Raw genomic sequence first — 22,389 nt, forward strand, 5'->3', positions numbered from 1 at the left:
GGACACAATAACAATAATAAGTTGATCATGGTGAATTGTATTTATTTATCAAGAAAATGTTTCATTATTTCACTTGAAAATGCCAATGTTTTCAGTGTATTTTGTGCGATTTTTTTTTTAGTTTAGTTTGAAGCATGTGAATTTTCAGGATCATGATGACATGAAGTTTTCATACTGTTCCATGCCATATGATCACAGACACGCTGCCAGTTTTGAGGCATTCCTTTCTCGTTTCCTGATAATTTAAAAATGTTAATGTCATAAAAGTAGTTTTACCCTTCATTTACTAGTGTAAATCCCACTCTATCGCACTTACATGTAGGAAATTCCTCTCTCATGACGTTTACTTATTTATCCATCTTCACCACTAACATTGTCACCCCGTGAATAATTCTCCCACTGTTTCTAAAACCCATTCAAATTGTCGCAAGCTTTTTTTTGTCTGCTTCCAGCTCTTTTTGTAGAAACTGTGTGATGTGATCCATTTATGCACAGGTGTCATTTTTTGTGTCACTTTCCTGCTAAGTTACCAGTCGAGATAAGCACCACAACTATCATAGGGACACACAGTGGAGGGACATGTATGAACATGGTTACTAAATGAGTCTGTCATTTGTTCCTGAATCACTTGTTTCAATGTTATTTGTTGAAATCATCTTCACATCTTGAGGGCCATCAATAAATAAAGTTGTGTAGGAAAGAAAAGATGGGCCACATGGTGGTTAGCGCTCTTGCCTATGCAGCAAGAAGACCCGGGTTTGAGTCCCAGTTGGAACAAGGGCCTTTCTGCATGGAGTAGGCATGTTCCCCTCGTGTGTGTGCGTGGGTTATCTCCGGCTTCCTCCCACAGTCCAAGAACATGCAGATTTGGGGATTAGGTGAATTGGTCACTCTAAATTAACTGTATTCTGAATGGTTGTTTGTCTCTATATGTGGCCCTGCACTGACCCCCCCGACCCTCCAGTGGAGGATGAAGCGGGTAGATAATGGATGGAAAGAAAGAAAAGACAAAGAATTTGGTGTTGATATTGTCAAAGCGCTGCCCTCATCACACACATGCTGGCTTCAGTTGAGTGAAGGAGAGAGCGCTCTAAGGACGCTTGATCCATGATCTGAACAGATTGCTCAACACAGCTTGGGATGGACACGCATTAGCCGTGGATTTATGTGTGGAAAATTTAGTGTGTGTGACTCCAATACATCAATACAATTGATGTCAGTGGTATGTAGACTGATATTTGTAATATCTAGTATATGTCAGTCATTATGAAGTGTTGGACTAAAACTGGACTTTTGAAATACATGCAAACATGTTAGTCCAGCTCATATTGTACTTAATCCAATTTCTCCAAGTCAAATTAAGACACCCAGATAATGCAAGAACGCAAGGACTCCAATGATTGTTGCATATATAAATGCATTCAACTGGACCCAACTGACCCATAGGCACATGTTCCTGCTTCAGACTTTGAGCTGGAACTATAAGAAGCCCATACACAGAGGAAGATGACAACAGTGAAGAAACAACAGGGATAAATCCAGACCATGTATCTGGAGTGACGAGGAGACAGAGTTTATGCTCTGTCTGATTAAAGAATCAGACACTGGTAACAACAAGCTGCCAGCCAAAGTATACAGAGTAAAACACAATTCATTCAATGCAAGGATTGTGTTATTAGGACAAGGACAGTAGTCCAGTGATATGGACTACTGTTTCAATCTTACTACGTAAATAAAGACTGGGCTCACTATCTTTCCTGATTTAAGTATGACTTAGAGTCTTACGAACGAATACAAATTAAAACATTTGCATTTATGGTAACTTCATCAGCTTATAAATAAATAGATAAATCAAGCAATTGTTAGAGCTCAGTCGTGCTGAGTGTTGCAATCTACAGTCTCACCCTTAGATGTCACTAATTCTTACACACTGGACCCTTAAGCAGCCATTTCTGGCCAAAGGCAAATCACGTTCTAATCTAAAAAGTTTCATTTGCAGTATGAACTCTGAATTTTTATATGTTTAACTCAGAAACTCAGAACAACCTCCTATAACCTTCAAAGATTGTAGACATGTTGCAACATTTAGAGCATTTGTATCAACTGGTATTGCTAACACTAGCTAACACTGGCACCAACTGCTCAACTGGAACTTGGTGAACTCGAATCTTATGGAAAATTTAATGGCTGAACCTTTCACAAATTAGTATTTACAATATTGCCAGGGCGACCGACACTGGATTTTTCTTCCTTTTTTTTGGAGACTTCTTATCACTTCACCCCACGGAGTAGGTGTGAAGTATTGTTTTAGTGGCTCTGTGTGTCTATTTGTTTGTGCTTCCACACTTGCACATTATGACCAACAGAGGCCGCCAGAGGCTTGTTTGCGTGAACGGGGTGAAGTCTGCCATCTTTGATTACTTTGTTCGTTCATGGTTTTACGGATGTGAAGAGGATTTCAACACATGATATGACAGTGTTTTTAAACTTTGAATTTAGTTAGGTTACTGTAGATACTTTGAACATACGTTCACCAAGGTGTTTATAGTGCAGCTGTGTATATGTATATGTACATTTTGACATTCTGCAATTGATGAAAATGTGGGCATCAAAAACACATTTTGGACATCAAATTATCAACAGCAGATCTTTTATCTTTTAATGTCAGAATGAAACCTCATTATTGTCGGTCAGAAAAACAAATCCATGACATGAACTGTTTCTAATATGGTTGCTGTTCCCTCCTCTTGTTTTTCTTTATTGTCCAGCAGAGTATATCTGGTGGCCCAGGAAAGACAGGACGAAGTTTCTAATTGGCTTTGTGTGCAGGTGATGCTAAATCCAACTTCAAGCACTACAGTGGGAAAACCCCATGAAGATGAAGAGGAAAAAAAGAAAAGAAAAGAAAATGTTAGTCATCTCAGAAAAATAACAACTGCTGTACTATAATCCAAACCTCCTATAACGTTCACAACCTAGTTTGGTCTATGATGTTTCACGTCTGTCTCATCCACCTGTTTCCTTCCTCTGTCAGCTCTTCTTTTCATTAGTTTCTTTTTAGAGAGTCGTTTTAGTTCCACCCTAATTTGTGTCATTTTTCATTTGATCTTCTCGTATATTTGTGTCAATGGAATATTTTGTTTGACGTGCGGGGGGGTGGGGGGGGGGTTTACAGCCAAGAATATCTGCAAGTCATGTCTCCATCTCTGTATTGGTCAGTGTAAAGGAAAAATGATGGGATGTTACATTCAGTCTTCCCGCAAAAAAAGAATCTTGGGGAGAAAAAAAAAAAATTTACTGAAACTTTAAAGAAGGTATCTAAGTAATAAATCTTAGTAGCTGTTTTATTTCTTGTGCTGTCTCATTGTTAACCATAATTACCTATTTTTGGGCAATACAAAGAGGACTCCAATATTTTTATGGTCCTTTTTTATAAGTGTTGTTTTTTTGTTGTTTAGAAATATATATATATGCTATAACAAATTTCATATAACTACATTGTGAATTCAAACTTAAGAAAAAGAAATGTAGCTGTACATATTATTCCAGTCACTGCATATAACCGACTCAGTGAAAGAATAGCATATTTTTGTGATGGTGTGTCAAAAGAAAATGTTATAGCGTGTGAATAGAAGACGAAGCTATAAACAGTAACTATTATTATTATTATTATTATTATTATTACATGTTTTTTTTTCTGCTGAAAAAACAACCCCAGAGTCAAACAGAACAGAACACACTTGCTCTGTAAATACTGAAGCTGAATCATTTTACAAAAGTGTCATACCAGCAAATTTACAAACACACAGTCAAATCAACACAGTTTTAAGATGAGAATAAAAAAAACAAAAAAAAAAACAGAGCCTGATTTGTCGAAAATTATCAGCATCATCTCCAAAAGAGACAAAGAGATTTAAAAAGAAAAAGAAATAAAAAGACAATTGAATCCAAAGCACACTGTACTTCGATGTTAGAACTGGAACCAGGCTTTTTTCCTTTGCAAAGTGCATCCTGACACTTTTCTACTCTTGTTAGGAACTTGTTAGACGTCTGTTTTTCTTTGTTTCATCCTGCTTGTTTCTGATTCTTTTTTTTTGTGATACCTGGGCTCTGTGTCCCCGAGCCGCTGTGTGACGCTGTTCTCTGAATCCGTTCTTCTTTTCCTTTTTTTTTTTTTGGATGAATTCGTTAAAAGTAAACATTTTGATACCATACCTCAGCCTTCGTGAGTTCTATTGATGAATCATTGGCAAGTTTTAATTTATTCTATAGTGGAAAATACAAGTGGAAAAAAACACTGAAAGCTGAATAAAGTGAGTAATCATTGCACTGTGAGTAGTGAAGTACAGGCCATTGTTCCTGTTTGCACATGTATATGTTGGCTTGTGCTGTGGGGATAGAATGAAGGAGATTTTTGGGTTCACGTTTTCTCGACTTGACAAACACTTCAAAAAAGTTTTGAGGTGAGTTAACCGCTTGGGAAATTGTAAGTGATACGTCGCAGTGTACATTTCTTTATATATTCGACCCATGCATCATCTGAAGATATTTATACAGGGTCAAAAGGTCACACTGAATTATTCGCCGTCTGTCGCTGCTCCAGGTTTTTACACATGATAATAATAATGCTCTGGAGTGCAACCTGCTTTTTAACATCAGTGATGGAATGACTTGTGTGTGTGAGTGCGTGTGTGTGTGTGTGTGCGTGTGTGTTCTCTGAACTACCTTACCTGCTGCACACGTGTTAGTTGTTTTCATTTTTTTATCCCACTTTCTTGTCTCATTTCTTTTCTTTTTTTTTTTCCAAACAACCAGGTAAAAGAAATATGCTGGATACTTCAAAAGTAAAAAAAGAAAGAAAGAAAAAAAACTTATGGAAGTGTGATCGAGTATCAAGATAAAAAGTAAAGAGGAAAAAAAAAACACCCTTGTAATGTTCAAATGTAAAAGAAAATACAAAACTATAAAAAAAAAACAATGAAAGATGCTTCTCTGCTGATTTGAAGTTTAATCAGAGTTTTATTGATACTTTGTGGTTTATATATATGAATAATTGTAATATACTATTAAAATGTAACTGTGCATCCATCGCTTTCTCTCTTTCCATTTACCATCCTCAAAGATCTGACTCTCTTTTGTTGATCATTCATGTATTTCATTAGTGTGTAAAGGAACTTCACAGTTAACTTGTAAACAGAGTGCTGTCTTTGATACCAGTGTAGTGCTCTTTGTTGTTCTCCCTCACTCTATACCTCTCCTCTCTCCCCCGCGCACTCTTTTTATATCTCCTGTAATTACAAAGTAGATGTTATATAGGACTCATTAATATAATACTTGTAGTGAATAGTGGACTTAGGACCAGTCAAGATAGACCTTTCTCTAAATGATCATGTTATTCTGATATTTTGATAGATGTTCATTGTAATTTAATCCCTGTACGTTTTTTTTTTTCCGTTTGTTTTTTTTGTTTTTTTCCTGTTTGCTTTTGGTTTTATCGCCACGCTCACATGGTTTCAGCTAACCAAAGCTCTCATAGATGGATAACGGAGAAAACAGTTGCTATAAGATGGAATTGTACACCTGAAGGCATTATTTGGATCCCCCACCCTTGAATGTTTTAACAGGGGGTGTGCCATACTACCTTAAAAGCTAACGCTAGATATGCAAAACTTTCATTTCTTTTGTAAGAGTGACACAAGCTGTAATCATGGGGATTTAAAAGAATAATTAAAAAAAAAAAAAATCAGATTCCCATTTTTTATATTCTTTTAAGTTTACATCACGAGTCTTGAAATCAGCTGCAGTGCTGTATAAATTACCTTTAATACAACATATCTTAATGCAGTTCAGTAATAATCTTTGAATTCTCTTATTTCTCTCAAAACCTTTGTTGTTCTTATCAATTCTGATTAAACATTGTTAACTTTATAGAGGCGTGTGTGTACAAATGACAAATCAATCATCCAATCAGACTTGTTTATTCCTTAATAAGTGATTTTCTCTTGTGCTTCATGTGATTAAATGAATAAAAAATTAAGTTATGGGCAGATTAAAAAAATTAATAAATGTGGCAATAAATTCAGACACATAGATGAAACTCAGTTAAAAGCCAGGCTAAAAACATATGTCTTTAGTTTCCCATTAAAAATATTGATTCTCTTTGTGGCCCTCGTTCTTTCAAAAATGAATCTCACCATTGATTTTTGGTCTAACTTTAAAGATAATTAAGAGGCAGCTACTGAAAGAGCCGGGGGTTCAAGCAAATACAATAAATAAGTGGGAGTCAGACAATTAAGAAACCTTTGAACCTTTTAAAAAAATCACTTAAATCACTTCTAAACCAAACAAGTAGCTGATACAGAGACTTTAACTTTGGTGTAACGTGCGCTCTCTGTGTGATCCACGTCATAATGTGTGCATCTGAGTTCTGGAGCAAATGTAACTGAGACATGTTCTTTTTACAGACACTGCACATGACAATAGAGTAACAATATAGTCATAGTGTGGTTACTTGTAATAGGAAAGTCATTTACAAGTAATTACATTGTTATTAATGAGGTGAACATTTCATTTGATATAAGACTGTTATACCATAAGTCCTAAAACATAACCATGTTCATTATTACTGTACTGTAGTGTAAAGTCTACAGTAGATGTTTTGACCTGAGAGAGAAACAGTTTTAAAGTCTCTTTGAGCGTCAGGACAAAAAAAACAGTACTTCAGTGTTGTCCTGTTTAGGCCAGATAGTTAAATATCTAAACTCGTTTAATATGTAAACATGTAGAAAATGGCATCTTCTCAATTTTTCTCATAATTACTTTTTTCTTGTAATATTACAAAGTTTTGCTCCCATATCGACTAAAAAATCATATCATATGAGAATAAAGTTGTAACATTACAAGAATAAATTCATAATATTAAGAGAGAAAAAAAGGATGAAAGAATACTTGTAATACTTAGAATACTTTCACTGTTACTTTTTCTTATGTTTTCTCTCATAATTTTATAACTTTATTCTCATAATATTATGCGAAAGATAAAAAATTGTCGTAAATATCAGACCAGCGCCTGAAGCTGCACTGATTCTTCATTCATCCAAATTAAAGCAGAAAAGAACGTTTTGAACGTTGATTTTAAAGTTTCATCGCTTGCCCAAAACACTGTGCCAGAGGATGTTCATGTTTCAGACCTGTTCCATTTACACAGGCTGCTGTGATCTGAGCATAAACAAAACAATTATGGAGCCAATTCAGTTTCAGATCTCACGCTGTGTTCACACTCCAGTCAAGAGCCAATTAAACATCATATGCCTTTTTATATCAGTTTATATCGTTTTCAATTGAATGCTACACACATTACAATAATAGATAGGATTATTTTTTATTATTATCTAATATTGACTGTCAGATTACATACAGTATGTACAGTATTGGCAGCTTGGTCAGTGACATTATTTGATCAACGATTTCAGAGCCAGAAAGAAAATAGGTGAATATTCCAAAACACATTATATCTATCAAATAAAACTCAATTAACAGACAGTAATACAACATTTACCCCCCAAAAAACTCACCTTAACTTAGTAAAAATATATGTCCCAACCTTAATAGCCCATTGTAATGCATAATCTTAACTTTAAAAGTGGAAACTAATCATAGTTTATTGTCCCTTAAATTTGAATTTGTCTGAATATTTTGTTAAAAAATAAATTAAACCAGTGAAAGAAGCTTGTGATGGTCAGAAACCAGAGCGGCAATTATAAAATACTCTTTTCACTCTGTGTGTCTTCACTGCTTCAGCACAAAGTGGCTGAAAGTGAAAAATTAAGCAGTTTAGACTGAAAACCTGAACCTTAAATTGGTTAATTTCTCCCATGAGCAAAACAAAAGAGAAAAGAAAAGGTCTTTTGTGTTGTTTTGTGATCCTGTCGCTTGGACTTTAAGGTAGCATGGCTCTGTTGCTGTAATTTCATTTTATGTCAAACTGACAGCGGTTTACAGCTGATGAATGTCACACATCTTAGTAGACTAGCTTATCCATTTGGGGAGAGGGGAGGGTCTCGGTTTAATCAAAAAAAGTCAAAAAAAAAAAAAGAAAGTCAAACCTGAATGGTGTTGACGTTTGTAGTGTACTACTGTATCCATTTAAACTTGAATCTCGAGGCAAGTGCTAGGCAATGGCCAAACTAGTGATCCCATCTGTTGTGAGGAAACCCCACACACTCAAACACACACGCACGCACGCACACACACACACACACACACTTGTATTTTTGTTGCCTTGAACATAAATGTGTCTAGCTAGCGTCATGAATCTGATCAGACGAGGAGCGTTTCAGGCTCTACTCGTATTTCTTACTAATTAGATTGCCTTTCAAGGCTCAATGAAAGTTTTTGAGCATTTTTACCAAAAAAATAAATAAAAATCATTGTGGTGCTAATGGTGTTTTAAAACAAGATACTGGATACTGTCACAGTGACCACCTGTCCACAAAATGACCCTCAACTAACTCAAGCTCCCTTCTTTCATGGTAGAAACACGGAGACATGAAATCTTCAAGGTGACAGAAATAACACAAGTTCAACTGGTTTAGTTTTGTGTTTTAGGGAAACCATTCCCATCTCATTCATGGGCATTGAATGAAAATAGTGCATATTTTTTTGCAACATACTGTACTGTGCAAAAGTCTCAGGCCACCACTGATCCAAAATCGAATTATGTCATTTAAAGTTGGTCTTTGATATTAACAAACAAATCCAATGAGTTCTCACTCATGCAACATGTGCATGTAATGCTCATGCCGCAGAACTGTGACCTTTTTGGTCACATTATTGTGCGGATTAGAAGTCGACAAATTTCTTTCCAAAGCTTCCGAAGCTTTCCAAAATTCCACTTTTGTCGATCAAATCGCATAAGCTCAAATGTAGCTTAACATGAACAAGTTGTGCACCATAGTTAGCCATGAGAGACACTTCTCTGCTATCCTCTGTTAGCTGCATGTAGCGCCAAGCATCAGACCAGCCGTGAAGCGTTAAAGCGACATGTACGAGTCTGTAAAGAGTCAAGCATTTACGCATTAAAGTGATTGTGTGAATACTGTCGACTAAATAGATTGAGCAATTATTATCTATGTCCAATCTACTGGTGGCAGAAGACTTGCACAGTACTGTAAATAAGTCAAAATACAGTAGACTACACAGACACATTTGACTCATTTTAACATTAGACTGGAGACCTCAGCTGTAAACAGAATCATGTCCTCACAGCTACACCCAGGTTCATAATAACTGTCAAATCCTCACTAATATCAGTTGTGGCTCCTGTGGCATGATGTGACGTTTGGTGTAGAGTGTGTGGCCTGTGGACAGAAGCCTACAAGTTCTTCACACTGTGTGGACGACGGCTTCTCTGCAGGCTGAGCACACAGCTCACTTCACTGTCTGCCCATTCCTAACACTTGCCCCCTTTTTTTATGTTAACCGACTTTTTATGGCGAGAGACAGACAGACTTGACTGACATCTGAAAGCATCTTTCAGGTTATCATATGGCTTGCTTAAGCCCTGTTGTAAAGTATACTTCAAATAATAATAATGATAATAATAATGATAACAATAATAATAATAACATGAACAATAATAATAATGGATGGGGGTCTCTCACATATCAAATGTGGAAAGTCTAATTTTATATTTGTATTTTCAAATAATAATATTGACAAAAAAATGTCTGTGAAAGGTTTCCATCCTCTACTGTGGTCCAGAAATTGATGTGTCTGTCTGGAAAAATAAATAAAATAAACTGGATTGTTATATTACATGTTTTCAGTGTTTTACTGTATTGTTTTTTTAATATATAATATTAGATGAAAAATGTGGTATTATGTCAACATGTCAGTATCACATATGATTATTGAGTGAGACATTCCCTTTTTTTTTTTTTAGCTCCGGGATCCTTCGAGGTCACTTAGCAGACAGCAGGATTAATAGAGTCTGAGTGCTGACATGCAACAAACAAGTGCTGGCGTGTGATTCTGCTGCCCCTCAGTGGTCTCAGTGTGTCAACTGCTGAGGATGTGATGAGGAGACGAGCAAACGCGCTACTGCGTGGCACAAGTTTCAGAGGCTCACAATAGTCAGGGGGACACGATCAGAAAATGCCTTTGATGTGTTTGTCACATCAGTGAGTCATTAGTTCTGTTTCTAAGCTGGGATGGAGGATTTTATTTTAGATGCCAGAAACAGAAGTCTGATTCTGAGTCATGATGAGATGAACCAGAAAAATGCACAAGTGAAAATACAAACACACTCACCAGCCTCTTAATTAACAGTTCAACCGCTCAGTAATTCAAATATCTAATCAGCCAATCATACAGCAGCTTCTCAGCGTAAAGACACCCTGCTGAAGTTTAAAGGTCACATAGAGTGGTCCTGTTGCACATCTATGTTAGTTATGGAGGTCTACTTACATTAACTTGTTTTTATGGTCAAAAACCTCCTAGTTTCTGTAAACGAGCCGATAGAAATCCTCTTTTCTGCCGCTGTTTTTCTGCTGCGAGATTTCAGAGTGAACTTTCGCCCCCAGAATACAGAGTCTTGTGATTGGTCAGTACTATCCAGCACATCCGTTCTCAGAAGCGCAGCGCCCCCCTCTGGAACGGTGGATGCACTGCTCCTCATTATCAAAACATTGTTTTAACAGTGTTTAAAAATAGCTTCGTCACGACTCCCCGCCGCAGTCCCTTTATGACTTTAAACCGGAGTCAGACCCAGAGTCAGAAGACACTGTCGTCGTGAAACACCTCCACAACGGACGTTATTCTTCTTCTGCGGTTCAATGTACGCAACCGGATGTGCCCGGACTAATGCCCGGAGCAGGAGGATCTGCTGTTCAGGAGAACCGCTGTTTACGTAACTATTACGGGATTTTCAGTGATCTCGTTGAGCCCCGAGATTACAATAAAACACAGCGTTCTCAGCAGTGGCTGAACTGTTTGTTTCGAACCGTCAGGGCTTCATAAACAAGGTTATGACGCAGATACACACCAAAAAAACAGCGTTAATAGGAACTTCCGGTCTAGTTCCGCTTTAAGCTAAGTATCAGAATGAGAAAGAAACGTGATTTTGAACGTAACGTGGTTGTTTACGTCTACTGGGATTTACAGACATAACCATCGCGAGGGTTTGCAGAGAATGGTCCAAAAAAGAGAAGATAGTGAGAAACAGTTCTCTGCAGAAAATGCCTTGTAGATGCCAGAGAAACTCCAATGATGAAGTCCATCTCTGAACACACGTCAAACCCAAGTGGCAACTAGATGAGGATGAAACCTGCTCTCAGTCTTACTGATGTTCACTCATATGTGCTGTACGTTATTGGCTGTTTTTCTCTAAATGTGACCAAAATCCACATAATTGACATGGTTATATTAAATAAGACCTGGAACTAGCCATTGATGTTATGAATCAGAAATGAGAATGTGGCTCCTTTTCCCATAGACTTCCATTCAAAACTGACTTCTTTTTGCTTTCATTGGAGTCATTCAATGGCCATTCACTGCATCTGGGTTGGTTTCAGAGGGGAGACTGGAAGTTAGGTTTAGGAGCTACAGCAGCAGAAAACCACACTGGGTCGCACTCCTGACACTTCATTATGCAACACCTGGGGAGTGTACATCTACATACACTGTGTGTGTGTGTGTGTGTGTGTGTGTGTGTGTGTGTGTGTGTGTGTGTGTGTGTGTGTGTGTGTGTGTGTGTGTGTGTGTGTGTGTGTGTGTGTGTGTGTGTTTGTTTCCCTGATTCAAATGCCTGTGTCGTTATCAGGCTTCTGCAGTGTGTGCTGATGAGCTGACCCTTTGAATCAGGTATGTTGGAGCAGGGAAACATTTAAAACATGCAGGGTAGTGGAGTGGGTGCCCAGGACCAGGATTGAGAGACCCTGCTGAAGACTACCTAGCATGGACAATCTACTTATAATTAACATATAATAATTAACATTATGTTACCAATGTAATAGTTATCTTCTGTGCACCTTTACCAGAATCAACTGTGATTCTTATAGCTGTTGTTACCATTGCATTGAAATTCACTGATCGAGTGTTTTGAATGTGTCTGTCAGCAGAGACGAGTGCTTCAACAGCTTCATCGCTCATCCCGACACGGTGATCTATAATTCTGACTCCGATCAATGTTATTCCCAGCTCTGTTTTTCAGAGCCCAGACAAAATAACTTATTCCCGTATGTTGTGCCGTTTCGAGTCAAGTTTTTTTTTTTACAATTTTTTTCCACTTAAACTTTTACTTTGTAATGCTTTTTGTTTTATTTAGTTAGGCATCGGAGTTCAGCCACAAGGTATGCGCGCACACACACACACACACACACACACACACACACACACACACACACACACACACACACAGTTTATGTGTGCAACTTTACCACACAAATGGTATTTTGTTGCCTGGCTAACATCAGACTGCATCTAAATCTCATTTATGATAAAGTATATGTCTGTCACCTCCCACTTTAAAGAGACGTGACTGACGGACGTAGATCAATGTCTCTGTAAGCAATTGGATCAGATCTATAACTAAACAGGATGACTGAAAACAAACATGTCTGTTGTAGTTTTCTATGAGTGATGACTATCTAGTAAGGGTGACTAATGGCTATTGCCCAGATGAAGTCTGTGGAGCAAGTTGCTTAAAATGGAAGCAACAGTCAAATTGAAAGACAGCTGCCTGATGTATGTGTCTAGTATGTCTATAGAGGTGAACATTGTTGTTTCCCGCCTGAGGGGGGCGTTACCTTGGCTGTGTGACGTTAGCTAGCCAAGCTGCTAGATCATCTCATTATAAGCCCACGCCAGATTGTTTCCCTTCTGTAGGAGATTCTGAAGTTGGACAAAATTGTGTCCTTGTCAGATGTGTCTAAACCAAATTACTGGCAGACTCGGCTGGGTTCACCTAGGCTAGCATTTCCATGCTTTCACAGTAAATTAGTAGTGACATAGAAAAACAAAAGTAAAATCAGAAGTGTCTCTTTGCTCTGTTCCTGGTCACTGTCATTAGCAGATACATTTATCAAACAGCCGATCCTCCCATTTACTGTGTTTTTACTTGGAGGCCTAACTGTCTGACCTTTCTAGTCCACCTGCCTTTAATTAAGTGCTAATTAAAAGTGTCATTAAGATCAGAGCACTCGCCACTCACAGGTCCTTAAACACAAGGAGTCAGGTCTTTGGTGGAACACAGAGAGACAATCAGCAGTCATTACAGCAGTGAAATGTCACAGCACAGCAGAGAAATAAGAAGCTGTTATTAATGAGTGGATCCAGAGTTTGTTTTAAAGATAAAATATTAAAGCACCGGGACCTGAAATGTGTCACATCATGCACTATTATCTTCAGATGGAAGGGAAAATATCACTATAATATCAATGCCACAGGACTCTAATTAGAAGTTTGAGATAAAGGTCAGAAAAATGTAACAGTTCAGTTGAAGGTGAAGTAAGTAGTTTATAGTGCCATCTAGAGAGGCTGAAATTTACAACGAAGAACTGCTGCTCTGCTCACCCCCTCCCTTCCCTGAGCGATACGGTATCCTCAGCTGGTCAAATGTCGTCCTCGTCGTCTTTCTCCGTGTCAGCAGATGAGGTTCGTGAGGTGAGGGAGAGGGCGAGCTACCGCGGCCGTAGCAGACAAAGCGGAGAGAGAGGAGGCGGGACTTCCGCTACAAGTAAAGAGACGCTTGTTTTGTTCTCTCGCGTTTGTCCTTACAGGCTCCGGTAGAAACATGGCGTCTCGCTGCTAACAGTGGCTATGCAACCACGGCCCGCGACCATGTTATTTTACATGACTTTTTGAAACACTACGAAAATGAAACAAAAACTATTATACAGCGACTAGACAATGCAGGAGCACATAATATGTATAAAAAAGTGGATTTTGGGTTATATAAACCCATAAATACTACACAGTGTCCCTTTAAAGCTGCAGTATGCAGGATCAGTGGGAACATGGCTGTTGAGTTTCATCTGCATGCTTTTATAATACTAATGTTTTGACTCTCTGATGTTGTTTTTGTATTAATATATTAATCTCTGACATTCTCTGCTAATAATTATGACTTTTTGAGTTTTCCAACTCACCTTTATCTCTTTGAGTAACCAGTGCTGGGCTAGTTATCATTCCAAAGGAAAAATGAAAGGAAGTGAAAGGAAAAATGGGGAACAGAGGACAGGTTTGGGACAGAAAGGGCAAGCGAGAGGTGAGGTAGAGGCAGATAAAAAAGACCAGGACCAGATATACAACAATTTTTATGAAGTTATAAGTTTAGACAGTTCTGAGTCATTGATGACATGTTTATAGTACTACAATGTCATACAATCAGCAGCAGAGAAGAAAAAACATTATATCATAATAATAATGGTGATGATATGATATGATATGAATGATAATAATAATAATAATAATAATAACAATAATAATAGCCTCGGTTTTAATGTTCTTGCGACTAGTGTCAGATTTCCTAAAATTTATAGTAGTTGTTTTTCATATGTACTTTATTGCCACATCAGCTTTTATGTTTCATTAATTTGATTTATGATTCTGTACAGCCCTTTAGTCCACTGTGTTTATGTTAATGTGCTTTACAAATAAAGTTATATTGGATTGGATATTTATAATATAAATATCCAATCCAATATAACTTTATTTGTGATTTGTTATACTGAAAAGGTGATTGTGTGATTATTGATTAGTTATCCCACCAAAAAAATCCCTGTACCTTTAAAGTTGTTCCTGTCACAACTTCTGACTCTGACTTGAACAAAGTGTAAGATTTTTTTTTTGTTTTTGTAGTTTATTGCACTTTGTGCAGTTGTTTTAACTGACCTTTCAGCTCTTTGTTGCTGGTTTTCTGTTTTCTTGTATGTCTGGTCACATTTACTTCCTGTCTTGACGGTGATTGACTGCCCTGGTGTGTTTCATTCATTCCTGCCTTCAAAGTTTTTTTTATTCTCTGTGCTCCCCAGTCTTTTTTGTTTTTTCTTATTATGCTGAGTTCTGTTCTGCTCTGTTCTGCTTTGGTTTGTTATGTTTAGTTAAAGGGATTTTTGATTCTGCCCTCCTGTCTTGGTTTGTGTTTTTGTTTGTTTGTTTGTTTTAATTAATTTGTATCCTTTTTTTCCTGCACCGTGCACCTGCTCCTTTTTTATTTGACACGAACAAAATAAAAGCTGAAATTCAGGCCACCTAAGCCAGGGCAACTTTTGATAGGCAGAATCACACACAGACGGCAACACACATGCTCATGAAACTTTGCCTGATATGTGTGTGTGTGTGCATATATGGAGAAGCCTGTCGCCAGCTCGTCGGATGGCTTCACCTCAAACCAGTGGCTCTGTGTAAATTTCCCATGGGCCAGTGCTAACAGCCTGAATGTGACAGCTCCTGGCAAACACAAACAAGCCACAGTGTGTGCAAATGCCACAGTGAGGATGCAGCATGGCAACAACGGCTGCAGAGGTGTGATGAAGAAGTGGTAGTTCAAGAGTCGCTATCTCCTCCGTGAGCTGAGAGACAGAGCAGAGAGTTGAAAAATATCGGACTGCATATTCATGCTGCAGGAGAATCACATTCTCCATCAGCAACAGAGAGCCAGTCAGCATTTATTAACAGTAATTAAGAGCTTGTCTGAGATGCCCCCGTGTTTAATTGCCAATTACAGGTGGGTTAGGTAGAGATGAAAATGACAGCTATTTATATAGTACATAAGCCTAAATAATCAAGCTGTGTTTACGCACTGAAAATGAGCCTGGAATGAAAGACTGGGTAACAGCCAGGATCCTCACACAAGCCTGGCATTGAAGAAATTCAAGTGCAGTAATGAGCAATGTTCAGTGGATATGCACTTAATTTTATGTGCATCACTAAATTATCTCCCCACACAGCCATGTAATGGATGCCCTTCTTTTGAAGCGGAACATTTTTTTGACAGAGCTGTGTAATAGAGTCAATAGTTGATGGGAAGACTGCAGTGGATGGGGAGACGAGGCACTCAGGTGGCTGTTTCCTCCCAGACTCCAGGCCTAATGTAGCCCTTGGCATGGAAATTGACGTGACATTGATGGGCACTCTCCCGCCAGCACGGAGTCATGCTCCTGCACAGCCTTCCAATTCACTAATAATTGCTGATTAAAAACTAGTTAAGAGTCCATGAAAACTCAAATGTGCATTAACCAAATGACCTTCTGGGAATGGCAAACAGTCTGCAGCCAAGAACACAGACAGCTTTCCATGAGAAACTGATCCCAGGCGGCATATTGTGCAAGTGCATTTCTTCCAATAATGACTTTTATTGTGTCTTAAAATTCTCTTGTTCTTGACCACATACAGGCTTTTCACTCTGTTAATCTGAATGACCTCTTGAGATAATGTGGAATTTAAAGTTCAATTAATAAAGGTTGTTTTAAGTGTGAAGTAAAATCTATTCAAATTTAAGTCTATGTAATGTTTTTTTTTCTGTCAGAAAGCTTTTTCCACTTGGACTCATTCCACACACTGAAGTCTGTAAAGAAAATCAGCAAATTGAACAGAGAGAAACTGACAGTGCATGGGACACAGGTCACACAGGCCAGAATAGCACTGGACTCTTAAAGACCCTGTAAAGCGGATCCAGAGATTCTCCTCTTCACACATTATATGTTAGACAACGGTGAGTGAAAATGGGAAAAAATGACTGTTCTGTTCAGGATTTTTAAGGTGTGTCTAAAAAAAAACTCCATGTTGCAGAGGTGCCACAGTTTCATAATGTTGGGGGGTGTATTTTATAAAAAACAACTACTTGAACATACAATATTTGATGATTTGAAAGGAAAGACAACTGTGAAATGTTGTTAAGGTTACATGGTGTAATTATTGTGATTCTACAGACTTTGATCTGTGGCTGGAAATGTGTTTATGAATCGGAAGTAAAGAAGAAAGAAACAGCTGATCCGGAAAGTGACGTTGGGTGATCGATTAAAGATCAAACATGATGGATGTTGTTCCGAGCTGCGAAAGAAAGAGTATTTCCTCTTGCTGTGTATCGTGTTGTTTCAAACCAGTTTGATGTGCACAAATGTACAGTACAGAAGTTTGTGTACATGCTCTATAAAGACATGATTGACTCAGTCATAATCGGGTTCACCTGCTGTGGAGAAGCCATGTGTCATCGCTGACACTTCCAGATTTGCAGCTGGAAATTATGCATAACACAGATATTTTATTAGATTAATTCATTGCCAAATGAAGGGCTTATTCGGGTAATGCTTACAGGGATAAGCTATTTCGATGAGGCGAGCGTTACCAGAATACTTCATGTGCATGTAAACATACTCATTCAAGTATGTCCACTCGCTTCAGGATTGGACACCAGGGGAGGGATTTTGAATGACAGCCTTGACAGGCCCTCAAAACCCTCAGGGAGCTTTATCAGTGGTTTCCTGTTCACTCGTGAGTCACTGCACCTGCTCCTACACTACTGCCTTTGCTCAGTGAGCTGAGATGTCTTTGCCCTGAAAATGGGAATTATCTTGATGCAAAAACACGCAGAAAAGCTGTCACTTTATTTAAGATTTCAAAAGTTGAGGAAATGAGAAGGAGACAGAGAGCACGACTGTAGCTAAATCAGCTCTGTGTTTGTGTAAAATATTACATTTAAATACATTTTATTTCGCCAAATCACAACATCAATCAATCTTTATTTATATAGCCCACAGTTTACAAAACATAGTTTGTCTCACGGGACTTCACAGGGTTGGTAACATCCTCTGTCCTTAGACCTTCGACCAGGGTAAGGAAAAACTACCAGGGAAAAAACCCTTATAACAGGGGAAAAAGGTAAAAACCTTAGGGAGAACCACAGGTGAGGGATCCACTCCCTGGACGGACAGACGTGCAGTAGATGTTACCCAAAACATAAAATACACAATGACAAAGAATAAAAAGTAAAAAGTCTATAAATGCCAGGATCCATCTGGATCACAGGGTTTGTCGCAGCCTGTAGTGAAGGTTGTTGTGGTCAGAGACTTGGGGATAACTGAGTCCTCTTTCCTGTCCTTACTTCATCATACATTATCTCAAGGCATCATAGTAAGGCAGAAACCCTTACAGTATTATAGAGAGAAAAGAACCCCAACAATTCACACAATGAGAAAACACTAGGCATCAGTGGATAGAAAAAAACCTCCCTTTTAACAGGAAGAAATCTCTGCCAGAACCAGACTCAAAAAATCAATCAATCAATGTGTTTATTTGTCCCCAAGAGGGCGATTCATTTTGCAGCAGTAAGGGAACACAAAGCACATATCACAAATTATACACGCATGAAACACGTAAATTACAATAACTTACAAATAGTAATAAAAACCTCATTTTTAAAACACTATGATTAGAAGGTAAGGCCATTTCACCATGGCTACCTTTTCCTCCTGGCATTTAAAACATGAATGGCAGAAGGTACAAAGGAATGTTTAAATCTGTTTGACTTTGCAAATGGGAGTCTAAGCAGTGAACCTGATGGTAAGACCTGAAACTGATCATGTAAGGGGTGAGAGCAATCGGACAAGATGGAGCTTGCTTTCTTGATCAGCTGTTTGTTGTAGAGTTCTTGTGGAGTTTGTTGTATGGACCCGATGATTTTACTGCTAACACTGACAACCTTATTCAGAAGGTTTCTGTCTTTAACTTTCAGAGATTGATACCAACAAATTGAGGAGAATGTGATGACAGATTCGATAAAAGAATGATAAAACATAGTCATGAGGGAAGAATCAACCTGGAATTTAGAGAGTTTTCGAAAACAGAAAAGGCGTTGCTGGCTTTTCTTATACACCGAGTCAAACCATATACAATGGTGCCTAAGTATTTATAAGACTCCACCATTTCAATTTCTTGACCGCCAATCCCGTAACTTACAGGAGAGGGCTGCACACGTCTAATATCAATACACATATCCTTTGTTTTTAAGACATTCAAAGATAAAAAGGATTCCTCACACCACTTCAAAAAATATTCAAACACAGGACCATGTGAAGTGTCAGTACTGTTCAGCAGGCTCACTATAACAGTATCATCCGCAAACTTTAAAATATGACAATTTTCAAAAGTGCTACAGCAATCATTTGTGTACAATATATACAGCAGAGGGGAAAGGACACATCCTTGAGGTGAGCAGCTAAGTCAGAGAACTGCCCATTTACTCTGACTCTTTGAACTCTACATGTCAGAAAATCTGAAATCCAGCCGACAATACTGGCTTTCAGGCCAAAGTTATTCCTCAATCTCTTGATTAAAAGATGTGGCTGAATTGTATTGAAGGCGGATGAGAAATCAACGAACATCAGCCTGGCATGATGATTATTGGAACTGTCAAGGTGCTTATAGATATAATTTAACAGAGTTATGGTGGCGTCCTGGACCCCCCTATTGGACCTGTACGCAAACTGCAGTGGGTCAATCAGATGATCAGTGACTTTCAGAAATTCAACTTTGATTAGCTTTTCAAAGGACTTCATAACTACTGAGGTCAAGGTTTTAGGTCTGAGGTCATTTAATGATTTAGGATGTTTGGTTTTTGCAGCAGGTACAATAGTAGACAGTTTCCACAAATCAGGCACTTTCTGCTGGGACACTGATAAATTAAAAATGTAGCCCAGCTGTTCAGCACAGTTTAAGAGTAATCGGCTACCGATATTGTCAGCGCCTGCACTTGTTCGTCTTTTACAGTGTTTAAAAGTTTTAACCACAGAATGAACATCAAGAAGAGGGGGGGAACGGGATTATTTGATTCCATCATTGTGGCTTTCAATGTCGTTATTTCATCATTAAAATCATGCACATCAAATCTACAATAAAATTCATTTAGCTCTTGAGCCAGAACTGCATCTGAGGAGAACCCGTCTAGTGAGACCCTTTTGTTTGCATTTTCAGTCAGGCCGACCATAGACCGGATACTGTCCCAGGCTGAACCCACGTTATTATTTCTAAGCTTGTCTTCTAGTTTTTGTTTATAAGATAATTTGGCTCTCCTGATTTCCCGTTTAATTTCTTTTTTTTTTCTCAGCTCAGAAAAATTCCCTTGTTTAAAAAGCTTGTTTCTTTTTATTTAATAATACTTTAAGGTGTCTGCTCACCCAGAGTTTACAGTTTGGGTATGTTTTTACAGTCTTAACAGGAACCACCATGTCCTCACAATAAGTTATCCAAGAGCTGACCACGTCAGTGAGTTCGTTAATGTCACTAGAGGATTCGATGAACTCCTCCCAGGCTGTGCTATCAAGACAGCCCTGGAGAGTCAGTGTAGCCTCTTCTGTCCACACTTCTGTCCAAAGTGCAGCATCTGCCTCGACTGGTTGGGGTGAAAGGAAAAATGGGGGACAGACGCCTGTCCACCCTGCTATCATGGATGTCTGCTATCCACCAAAAGGGCTTATGTTACATCCATAGGTGTATGCTTGGTGAATGTCATTTTGTGTAACATGTAGTACTTCCGGTTCAGGGTCACTGTTTTCATTTACACTTGGAATTAGACTGTGTTTTCTGTGAACAGATAGCAATCGGATAGCGCTTCACCTCATGGATTTTTCACCTGGTATTAACATACGCCTCTGGTGTCCACATGAAGATCTGATTGCTATCCAATCACGGTCATTAGATAAGATTTGATTAGATTAGACTTTATTGATCCCACACTGGGGAAATTCACATGTTGCAGCACCTACAGGAAAGACCATAAAATACACAATAGAATACATTAGAACACAATGGCTGTGCAAAGTATAAAATAAGATGTACAAAACTAAATAGGCAAGAAAAATCAACCAATAGAAATTTATATTTACATTCTGTACTTGCACCATTTTAAGAAAGAGATAAATAGATGGGGCATTCTATGAATGTGTGAGTGAGTGAGAGACAGAAGATACGGGGGGAGTTTGGGGGGTGTTAAAGAGAAATATATGGATGGAACGTCCTGGTTTTAAAGAGTCTGATTTGTTAATTGTAACCACAGTGTTGTGCAGGGAGCGTCTTTGCCAAAACCTTCCTCTCACTCACTTCCTGTGTGAGGTCCAGAGAAGAGTACAGGTTGGCTCTCCTCCTCAGCTTGTCTAGTCTGTTCCTGTCATTGCGCTGAACATTTGAGCAAATTCAAATTCAGAGTTTCTAGTTGTCCTTGGACCCATCACACGTCTTATGTTATGTTGTCAGTGCGTCTTCCTGCTGCAATGGGGAAAAAAGCGCAAGCTACCAGTTATATTTTCATTCAGAAGGGGCATTCGCAAATGGCTGAAAAAGCCAGAAACTACACCATTAGCGTCCCTGGAGCCTGACAGCAGCAGCAGCAGCAGCAGCAGGACCGGAGAAGCCGATGAGCACTTGCCGAGCTCGGCAGCGGCAGCGCAGCAGCACAAGTTTTCTTATTCTATGGCTCACGTCATCACCTCTTAATTAAATGGGTATGAAAGATGTGTGATTAGAAACTGTGCTGCACATAGATGCGCTGTATGAATGTGTGATTGAATTGGTGAAAACTGTATTGTAAAGCAAGTATTTTGTAAAAAAAAAAAAAATGTTTTTTAAAAAGTAAGTTTAAAAAAAACGAAGAAAAAATCCAAGTAGCCTACTTATTCTGCCAATCATGTTAGAATTGTATGCAGCCAACAGCATGAAAAACAGAGGAGGCCATGGGCTAATTGGCTCAGAAAATTCCCACATTGTGTCCCCTCTTTTCTCTCCCATTATCCACCATATGAGGCACTGCATGTTTTCAAAGGCCATTAGTTTTGGCCTGGATCACAGCGGATGCAGCTGTCTGTTCATCGTTCATCATCTCTGTCTTCATGGATCTGATGCTTCTGAATCAATAGCTGCCTTAGAGAAAACTAGTGAGCCACAGACTGTAGGCAGCAGGTATGACTGAAGGACAGAAAAAAAACACAAGTGAATAAGGGGGGTGGGTGTTTATGATTTTGATGGGATTATTAGCAGCAGAAACTCAGTGTGCAATGTTGTAATTATCTGGATATTAAAGCTCACTTCACATAATATCTCTGCTTAAAGGGGCAGTCCAGATTTATTTAGTTTTTTATTTGTGGGCTGATTTGCTGATTTTAGCCACTTGACAAAACAGTTCTAGTAAAATATTATTATTTTTTTAAAATAATGATTCAAGTTGCATCATACATGTGTTTTATTGTGAGCTATATATTATTCCATATCAAAGTTGAGTTGATAGACTTTTTTATTCATAAAAACTTGTGCAGTGGAGGAAGTATGCATTCCTATAGTGGGAGTTGAAGAAGATTTTTCAGTTATGGTAATGCATGATAAGTAACGTAAAGGCTAACA

At 38.4% G+C, this 22,389-nt stretch overlaps 1 protein-coding gene across 7 annotated transcripts in view; it reads left to right on the plus strand.

The window, feature by feature from the left end:
• Positions 1–3,141, plus strand: part of msi2b (musashi RNA-binding protein 2b) — a 350,443-nt gene extending 347,302 nt beyond the window's left edge. For 4 of the 7 annotated variants that reach the window (XM_083885953.1, XM_083885951.1, XM_083885955.1 and 1 more), the window contains one exon: positions 2,769–3,141. Coding sequence is in view for 4 of the 7 variants with exons in the window: in XM_083885951.1 (XP_083742077.1) it covers positions 2,769–2,813 (45 nt within the window). In the remaining 3 variants the exon portion in view is untranslated. The remainder of the gene's footprint in view (positions 1–2,768) is intronic. The other 3 variants (XM_083885952.1, XM_083885954.1, XM_083885956.1) reach the window with 1 other exon arrangement.
• Positions 3,142–22,389: the final 19,248 nt, after the last annotated feature.

Source organism: Microchirus variegatus, assembly GCF_963457635.1.
Source record: "Microchirus variegatus genome assembly, chromosome: 2".
Taxonomy (NCBI): Eukaryota; Metazoa; Chordata; class Actinopteri; order Pleuronectiformes; family Soleidae; genus Microchirus; species Microchirus variegatus.